The sequence below is a fragment of the Oncorhynchus clarkii genome, chromosome 2 (assembly GCF_045791955.1).
Source record: "Oncorhynchus clarkii lewisi isolate Uvic-CL-2024 chromosome 2, UVic_Ocla_1.0, whole genome shotgun sequence".
NCBI classification, from domain to species: Eukaryota; Metazoa; Chordata; class Actinopteri; order Salmoniformes; family Salmonidae; genus Oncorhynchus; species Oncorhynchus clarkii.
In genome coordinates, this window is record NC_092148.1 from 51,195,324 (window position 1) to 51,205,419 (window position 10,096).

At 46.9% G+C, this 10,096-nt stretch overlaps 1 protein-coding gene across 2 annotated transcripts in view; it reads right to left on the bottom strand.

Moving 5' to 3' along the window:
- LOC139369496 (tyrosine-protein phosphatase non-receptor type 5-like) overlaps positions 1-9,232 on the bottom strand; it is a 29,610-nt gene extending 20,378 nt beyond the window's left edge. Inside the window, exons 1-4 of one of the 2 annotated variants that reach the window (XR_011627044.1) lie at positions 9,124-9,232; positions 3,044-3,149; positions 1,280-1,565; positions 389-511 (exon numbers count right to left, since the gene is read on the bottom strand). Coding sequence is in view for 1 of the 2 variants with exons in the window: in XM_071108748.1 (XP_070964849.1) it covers positions 389-511; positions 1,280-1,558 (402 nt within the window). In the remaining variant the exon portion in view is untranslated. Of the gene's footprint in view, positions 1-388; positions 512-1,279; positions 1,566-2,908; positions 2,960-3,043; positions 3,150-9,123 lie in introns of those variants that run through there. The other variant, XM_071108748.1, reaches the window with a different exon arrangement.
- Between the last annotated feature and the right edge of the window lie 864 nt (positions 9,233-10,096).

Genomic DNA, 10,096 nt, shown 5'->3' on the forward strand with positions numbered 1-10,096 from the left:
CTGGAGCAGAGTAGGTGGAATGTTATCAAATACATTGAACACATGGTTGCCATGTGTTTGATGCCATTCCATTCGCCCCATTCCAGCCATTATTGTGAGCCATCCTTCCCTCAGCAGCCTCCACTGGTCAAGCATTAGAGTTTGCAATCAATCATAGGGTCTCTGCTTTACATGTGGAAATGAGTGAATGGTATGTCCTAACTTTGTAATCTGGCCAGGATTTTTTTTCTCTCCAAACACTATGAACTAGCAAGTCCCCCCAAAAAACAACACTTTGTGTAATGTCAACTTCAGTTGAAGTCTTTATCAAACTTTCCTCTGCATGCCACCACTTTATAGGCTTGTGTTGTGTTGCAATGTCAGTATACCGGTGGGTCCAATTACTCACGTCCACTCCAAACACAGGGTTGAATGATAGGAGGACGCCCAGGTAGAAGTCTAGGAGCTGCAGGGATTTGTAGAAGGCTGAGAAAAGCCCATTACCATCCACCAGGAAGAAGGCCCAATAACCCTGCGGGCAGGATTGGATTCAGACTGTTCTCAATGAGGCCATTTTGCAGCAACCACAATACATACAAATGAAATCACATACTTAAAAACAACAGATATAAAGGGATATTTACAAGCAAAGTAGGCTAAGTGCAATTTTAAGGAGCAGACACACACGAGGTCTTAATAACATAACGAATATGTAGAGTGGTGAACTTCAGTATATCATAATAAGGCCCTCATTCACCTAGACTTTTGCATAAGTGCTAATTTCACACCTGTCTTTTTCCCCAGCATGACCACATCATAAACAGACAGTATCCTACAAAAAAAGGCCTGGATATTTTCTTGTTCATTCACTTAGGAAACAAGACGGGCAATATTGCATCAGAAGGAACGTTGATCTGCTCCTACACGTAGCAAACCAGTAGATAACCTTTATTTAACTAGGCAAGTCTGATAAGAACAAATTCTTATTGAAAATAACATCCTACCGGGGAACAGTGGGTTAACTGCCTTGTTCAGAACGACAGGTTTTTACCTTGTCAGCTCGGGAATTCGATCCAGCAACCTTTCAGTTACTGGCCCAACGCTCTAACCACTAGGCTACCTGCCACCCCGATGAAGTTGAATAGAATTTTTTTTGTTTCTGACAAGAACAGCTACTTTCACAGCTAGGCCTTTTCGAACTGTGGTTGCACTGCACGTCTATTGGCATTTATGAACCATTTTTCTACAACATCCTAGTGCCCTGTTGTTAATAATGTCGGGAGCATCTCAGCTGACCCACCGTGATTTGGGAAATTGTGCAGAACACGGCACACCAGTGCATCCCCATGACGATGGTGTAAAACTTGTCCCTCCACAGTTCCTCTGGGTGTCTCTGGGGCCCTGGGGGACCTGTCCCTGGTCCTGGGGGTTCATCAAGGCCTGGGGGGCCATCTCCTGGTTGAGAGGGGTCGCCGTCTGTCGTTGGAGGGTCATCGAGCCATATGGGGTCTTCGTCTGGCTTTAGGAAGACGGAGTCCTCCGTCTGGGAACGAGTCGAGCTGCTCAGTCGTCTGGTCATGATGCCCCTGAGACAAGGAGGGGAGCGGGTAGGTCAACAATACAGGAGGGGAGACAGGCAGGTCAACAATACAGGAGGAGAGACAGGTAGGTCAACAATACAGGAGGAGAGACAGGTAGGTCAACAATACAGGAGGGGAGCAGGTAGGTCAACAATACAGGAGGGGAGCAGGTAGGTCAACAATACAGGAGGGGAGCAGGTAGGTCAACAATACAGGAGGGGAGACAGGTAGGTCAACAATACAGGAGGGGAGACAGGTAGGTCAACAATACAGGAGGGGAGCAGGTAGGTCAACAATACAGTAATGTGATGGGTGCCATGATCTGCACAAATGCAGATGAATCCTCTCGGCGAAACCTCCATCCAGGAAATGAGCCTGTTGCAGTTCAATAATGTGGTGTTTGTGAGTTACTCGCATTAAGCCTGAAGTGCTTGGTGTGTGTGTTTTACTCGCATTAAGCCTGAAGTGCTTGGTGTGTGTGTGTGTCGGTCTATTCTGCTGGCCTATTCAGGTGTGAGTGGCTTGCATCTCTGAATCCTCTTGTCTTACTGGGATTGTGTTCGTGTGTGCATGTGTGTGTGTGTGTGCGTGTGTGCGTGTGTGTGTGTGTATGTGTGTGTGAGCTCTATTGCAGAGGGAGGGATGTATCAGGGGAGGAGTTTACAGCTCCATCCATCTTCATGGCAACAGAGTGCCTCTCATCCTTCCCAGGCATAATCATCCACTGACAACACATAAACACACACACATGTACACTATTCATCTATTTCTTTCTTTCAATCAGCAGTCTATTCAGAGTCCTTTTCTGTACCACTCATCTGTCTTTCCCCATTAGTAAGGGTGCCGCTCATTCGCCTGATTGCCTGACACACACACACACACACACACACACACACACACACACACACACACACACACACACACACACACACACACACACACACACACACGTCAGCCAACCCTCCATATGTGTGTGTGTGTGCGTATGTGCCTGTGTGTGGTTTGTGCTGTGTGTGTCTGTGGCACATTTACACCCCTCGCAGAGCTTAATATCAACGCTCTAAATAACAATATTCCCTATCATATGGAGCAACGTTGGTAGTCAGAGCCATGCTGTCCTCACACAGTGTCCTCTCTGACTGGATGTCTAGGGTGCCACAGAATGACAAATTAGAACTCGCGATTCAATAGGACCTCTCCGTACGGTACGTTCTGTTCTTCTGTCGAACAAAAGATTCCTCGTCGAAACTAAGATTCTCACAACATGTACAGTAGCATTAAACCAGGTTCGAGAATGTCTCAATCCAGGTCGATTTCCAGTTGTAATCTATTTCACTTCAGATACTTACCGACACGAATTCAACCATTCTGCTGTTTAACATGTTCTCTTTACAGTTTGGTCATTGTTTACTTTTCAGCTGTTTTATTGAATCGCCCGAGTCCATCCAGCCAATGAGGAAGTCTGAGGAGGTCAGGTGACTTACCTCTGGAAGGTCTAAGGGTACAGGAAGGAGGACAGATCACATGATCAAGTCAAATTCTGTATCCTGTGGCAACCACCAGTTGTTGGCCATGCTGTATGAATCAGTCCTGGAAGAAGAGAAAAGGTTTTACTCAGTTACACAGATATTTCGAATCTGTGTATGAGTCGAATCCAAAAACCATCCGCACAAATATATAACAGGCAGTAAAATAAAGTGGTCCTTTTGAAGAGGATATTAGTAATCCAGTGTAAGCTCTAGATGTACCAGAGTATCATTCTGGCCAGTCACCAGCTGGGATGTGATTAGAGGAGGATGGAGATGGAAGGTGAACTGTGAACCACTAAACTAAATCTCTCTCTCGTTCTCTCATTCACCACGCCAACCAGGCCCAGACCCAGTCAGTCAGTCACAGACAAAATAGTTAGACACATGAAAACAGTCAGACATAGCAAAACAGTCCGACCGACTATCAAACAGTCAGACGGGCCCAGCCCAATCTGTAGGCTCCGCGTGCTTCAGTTTAGCTCTCTTTATTCCTCTTCTCCTTTCCCTCCTCCTCTACTGCACTGCTGAATGAATGTGGTGAACTCAGTGGAATATGAGACCACACCATGTGTGTGTGTGTGTGTGTGAGCGCGAGTGTTGAACAGAGGGATGCTGCTTTCAGTCCTTTTCTTCAGTCCTTTTCTCTCTCCGCTCGATGCGAAGGTGGGTTTGAAGTGATGACGCCAGTCGGGCTGGCCAGTAGCCATGGCAACGTACGTACACACCTCACACACACACACACACACACACACACACACACGTGTTGCAGCATTGAGGGTTTTGTATCAAAAGTGATGGTTTAAGTTCACAAAGGTCCTTTGTGGATGGACAGACTAGTGGATGGACGGACGAGTGGAAGGACGGACGAGTGGATGGACGGACGAGTGGAAGGATAAACGAGTGGATGGACAGACGAGTGGAAGGACGGACGAGTGGATGGACGGACGAGTGGATGGACGGACGAGTGGAAGGACAGACGAGTGGATGGACGGACGTGGGGAAGGACGGACGAGTGGATGGACGGACGAGTGGATGGACAGGCGAGTGGATGGACAGGTGAGTGGAAGGACAGACGAGTCGATGGACAGATCAGTGGATGGACAGATGGGTGGAAGGACAGACGAGTGGAAGGACAGATCAGTGGAGGGGCAGATCAGTGGATGGACAGATCAGTGGATGGACAGATGGGTGGAAGGACAGACGAGTGGAAGGACAGACGAGTGGAAGGACAGATCAGTGGATGGGCAGACCAGTGGATGGACAGATCAGTGGAAGGACAGACGAGTGGAAGGACAGATCAGTGGATGGGCAGATCAGTGGATGGACAGATCAGTGGATGGACAGATCAGTGGATGGACAGATCAGTGGATGGACAGATCAGTGGCTGGACAGACGGGTGGAAGGACAGACGAGTGGATGGGCAGATCAGTGGATGGACAGATCAGTGGATGGACAGATGGGTGGAAGGACAGACGAGTGGAAGGACAGATCAGTGGATGGACAGATCAGTGGATGGACAGATCAGTGGATGGACAGACGAGTGGATGGACAGGTGAGTGGAAGGACAGACGAGTGGATGGGGACAGACGAGTGGATGGACAGACGAGTGGAAGGACAGACGAGTAGATGGGACAGATGAGTGGATGGGCTGATGAGTGGATGGACAGACGAGTGGATGAACAGATGAGTGGATGGGGACAGACGAGTGGATGGACAGACGAGTGGATGGACAGACGAGTGGATGGACGGACGAGTCGATGGAAGGACAGATGAGTGGATGGGCAGACGAGTGGATGGACAGACGAGTGGATGGACAGACGAGTGGATGGATGAATAGGAGGCTAGCAGCACTATTTTGTGTGAAGGTTGTTTGAAGCGCTAACACTTTAAAGCTGGAGTTTCAGTAACCATGGTAACGACGAGCATACAGCACACACACACACCCGTATAAAAGCTTAGCGCGAGGTACAGTATATGGTGTGCCACTGAGACAATAGTATACTGCACTAATAGTATGTATACTGCACAAAAATATAAACGCAACATGTAAATTATCGGTCCCATGTTTCATGAGCTGAAATAAAATATCTCAGATAAAGTTTTTCTCTCAATATCTGTGCACAAATTTGATTACATTTCTGTTAGTGAGCATTTATCCTTTGCCAAGATAATCCATCCACCTGATAAGGTGTGGCATATCAAGAAGATGATTAAACAGCATGATCATTACACAGGTGCACCTTGAGTTGGGGACAATAAAAGGCCACTCTAAAATGTGCAGTTTTGTCACAAAACACCATGCCACAGGTGTCTAATGTTTTGAGGGAGCTTGCAATTGGCATGCTGACTGCAGGAATGTCCACCAGAGCTGTTATCAGAGAATTGAATGTTAATTTCTCTACCATAACCCATGTCCAACGTCTTTTTAGAGAATTTGGCAGTACGTCCAACCGGCCTCACAACCGCAGACCACGTGTAACCATGCCAGCCCAGGACCTCCACATCCGTCTTCTTCACCTGCGGGATCGTCTGAAACCAGCCACCTGGACAGCTTATGAAACCGAATAATTTCTGCACAAACTGTCAGAAACCGTCTCAGGGAAGCTCATCAGTGTGCTCGTCGTCCTCACCAGGGTCTTGACCTGACTGCTGTTTGGTGTTGTAACTGACTTCAGTGGGCAAATGCTCACCTTCAATGACCTCTGGCATACTGGAAAAGTTGTGCTCTTCACGGATAAATCCCGGTTTCAACTGTACCGGGAAGATGACAGACTGATGTCAATGTTGTGAACAGAGTGCCCCATGGTGGCTGTGGGGTTATGGTATGGGCAGGCATAAGCTACGGACAACGAACACAATTGCATTTTAATCAATGGCAATATGAATGCACAGAGATACCGTGACGGTTCCTGAGGCCTATTGTCGTGCCGTTCATCCGCTGCCATAACCTCATGTTTCAGCGTGATAACGCACGGCCCCATGTTGCAAGGATCTCTACACAATTCCTGGAAGCTCAGTTCTTCAATGGACTGCATACTCACCAGACATGTCCCCCATTGAGCATGTTTGGGATGCTCTGGATCAACGTGTTTCGACAGCGTGTTCCAGTTCCCGCCAATATCCAGCAACTTCTCACAGCCATTGAAGAGGAGTGGGACAATATTCCACAGGCCACCATCAACAGCCTGATCAACTCTATGTGAAGGAGATGTGTCGCGCTGCATGAGGCAAATGGTGGTCACACCAGACACTGACTGGATTTCTGATCCAGGCCCCTACTTTTTTTTAAGCTATCTGTAACCAACAGATGCATATCTGTTTTCCCAGTCATGTGAAATACATAGATTAGGGTCTAATGAATGTATTTAAATGTACTGATTTCCTTATATGAACTGTAGCTCATTAAAGTCTTTGAAATTACTGCATGTTGCGTTGATATTTCTGTTTGGTGTTAATGTTGGTCCTAACAGTGAGACCACCCTCCTCTTTTGGCCCTGAAGGCAGCACTCGCTCAGTCATTCATCCCAGTTCAAGACTACAGTACATTGTGTTGATCAGAAAGTAGAGTATGTAGCACTAAGCACAAGAGCCCCAGTATAGCCTGGTAACATAATGGTTGCTGCTTCAAACAATGTTGCTTGTTTCTCTATTTGGCAAGAGACCCAGGCTACCATCAGTAGTCCACACCCCAGTAAGCAAGCCATGTGTAGCAACAGCACTGGGTATCTACTCTACAAGGCCAAGGATATGCTGTGCGATTCCTGCCGATAAGTGGGACATGTTCCTCTTGCCGTTTGGTTTCGGTAAGCAGGTAAAAGACCCTCAGTCATGAAGCACCCAGGTAACTTTTGAATGGGCTCTTTTTTGGGGGGGGCTGGGAATCAAACTTTTCCGATTGAGATCCTTCTATAAAATAGACCGACAGCGGCGGAGGACAGCGACGGAAGGTCTGACCATCTTTTAGAATATGGCAGGTTAGTGTGCTCGATAAACAGTTGATCATCTCTCAGTTAATGCATTCTGAGCCCGAAAACACTGGAACAAACAAACAAATTTGAGTGGAGATAATTTGGCGTTGAGTAGGATAAAAAAAACCCAGCGGAAAGTGACGGCCATTACGGCTAAGCGTTCTGCGATCACAATTCAGATGGTTGAAAATGACCCCCCCAACGACGCTTCTGGACTAATGTGTTTTCGCAGGACGTTCATCAAAATAATGTTTTAGAATGCGTGCTGCGCGGGCTTCCTGGTCTTGTCTATCACATAATACAATACGCCTAATAACGTGTGATTATGAGAAACAGAGACAGATATCAAAGACAGCCCTCCGTGAGCCTCTCGCATAAAAGACCAGTCACCGTATGAGACTTCACACCGTCCTTGTGCCAGGAGAGAAGACCAGGGGCCTGTATTCACAAATCGGCACAGAGTAGGAGTGCTGATCTAAGATCAGTTTTGCCCTTTTACAATCATAGTGAATAAGATGATATGGCCAGGGGGGGGGGGGACCTGATGCTAGTTCAGCACTCGTACTCTGATGCCTGATTCGCACTACAGGTCCAAACCGAGCCAAGCTGAGCTGTACTGGGCATGCCTGGTTATGCATCCACCATAGATGCTGGAACCGTGCTGGAAAGGACACTGTGAAAAGAAAATATCCAAACCAGCTGAGTATGGTTCCGGTTGGCACTAGTATGAATAAGGCATGAGACGCCTTGTGAGTACAGGCCCAAGAGCTCTCCAAGGACCAGATGAACTAAGCCTCTCACACACTTGGGAAAGTTTTGCACCTGTTCTTTTTAAAAGACACTACGGCGTGCAAGGTCAGAACTAAAGGTAAAATTGAGTTTAGGAGAAGGATAATTGCACCACCCGGAACCAAATCTTATGTGCACCAGCTAGCTAACTCAATTGAATTCTGGGGGCGGAGGTGCCAACATCTGAACTAGTGAAAACAGCAGATGGCATGCAAGAGAAGAACAAAACTATATTTGAAAGGAATTTCTGAGAAAATAAAATAGAAAATGAGGAAATTGCCTATCACTTTGGTGTTTTCTTCCAGCTGAGACAGTGGGTGAGGGGGTTAGAGGTCGGGAGGTATCGGACAGTGTTGTGTTAATGCTCACATGACAGGCAGGAGCAGGAAGCTCTTACTGAAAGTGATGATAGGACAGTAACAGGAGACATGGTCATGAGAGACAGAGACATGCCTCCCTCAGCAGCTTAAATCCTTCACGCACGCACACGCACACAGACACACACACACTGGATTCCATTCAACAACAGTGCGGTAAAAAAATGGATCAATAAATAAACATAAAATGAATTCCTCCAAGGATGGTTAGTTGGTAAACAAAATATAATAATCAACACTGCGGAGATAATTAACACTGCGGAGATAATCAACACTGCCATCTCAGTAAATAAAGCATCCTTATCTACAACCTCTCACTTCCTCAATGAGGAAAGATTGCATCCACATTAGGCCTACATCTAACTACAAAGTATACAGAATATTTTCATTCTTTGGTAGTCGTTCATACTGAGACAAAACACCATTCATATCACGTACAGCGCTACAGTGAGCCAGAGAGATCAAACTGCACAGAGAGAGCACTGCATGAAAACATCCGTAATGATTCCCACGGGGATGGGAGCTGTTGCATCTCTCTACAGTAACTCGCATATTTTCGTTTAGGAAAAGATATGCACTTACCCAAACAATACAGTTACTGAGACAAACACACTAGATTATACAATGAAACCAGTACTAGATTCAATGCTTAGATTGGAAGGCAACAAAGCATAAGTGTTGAAGGAAAACACACTCGCACACAACATGACTCCCTCCCTACCTTTTACGGTCAGTAGCGCAGCTGCCAGCTGTAAACATTGATATTCACTCCATGTTGTCTCGCAAAGAGAAGGAAGAGAGAGAGAGAGGGAGAGAGAGAGAGAGAGAGAGAGAGAGAGAGAGTAGTGGCAGCTCTAGGCATTACCCAGTCGTATGGTCCAGTCTGGAAGAGCTTTCTTACCTGGGTGTGTTTCTCTTCACATTACCATCCTTCCTCCCTCTCAACTCAACCCTTTGACACAACGCAATCTGAAAATACTTGTTTCCTTTATCAGTGTGTGTGTGTGTGTGTATGTGTGTGTGTGTGTGTGTGTGTGTGTGAGAGAGAGTGTATGTGACGGGTTTTCTTTTGTTTGTTTCCTGGAGGAGAGCGAAAGATCCACAAGCGACAGCCTCGTCTAGGTATATGCAGCAAGAGGCTATATGGTAGCCTTGGCAACAGAGCCAGAACGAGGGAGAGGGAGGGATAGAGAGAGGGAGTAGGGAGGAGGGAAGAATCATAACACATCGCTGAGCAGTGAGCACCCCCACTGTCCCCTCTCATACCAAGCTGTAGGCTTTGCCACCCACCTCTCCCTTTCCCTGTCTTTTCCCTCTCTCTCTCTGTTGCTCATCCTTTTTCCCCCCCTCCTCTCTCCGTCTCTTTATGTCATCCCCTCGCGTTCTCCTACGCTCACTATCTCTCTCTTTCCCTCTCTCTCTCTCTCTCTCTCTCTCTTCAGATATATCTCTCTATATTCCTTCCCATCTCTCTCCAGCTATATGTGATGGAATACACATGGTAGCTTTTCTTTGGCAGCCCTCTGAACTGACCAGGAGTCCACAAGCCATCAACACAAATACACTACAAGACATGCACTCCCTCTGTCTCTGTGTATGTGTCCCCCCCCCCCCCCCCAATCACATTAACACCAAAACAGTTGAATAACAATAACAGTGAAGAACATGCTCTCTCTAAGCAGGCTTTAGCTCAGCGGGATACTGCGGTATTGTGACGCACGTAACTGTTTTTTTTTTTTATAGCGGGCGGTCATATGCACACCGGGGGTAGGGCAAACCGGACGACAGGTTAAAGATACCGAAAAAGGCCTGATACCCAGCAGCCTTGAGTTGACAGGCTCCATGGTCACCATGTTGGAATTCTTACATCACGG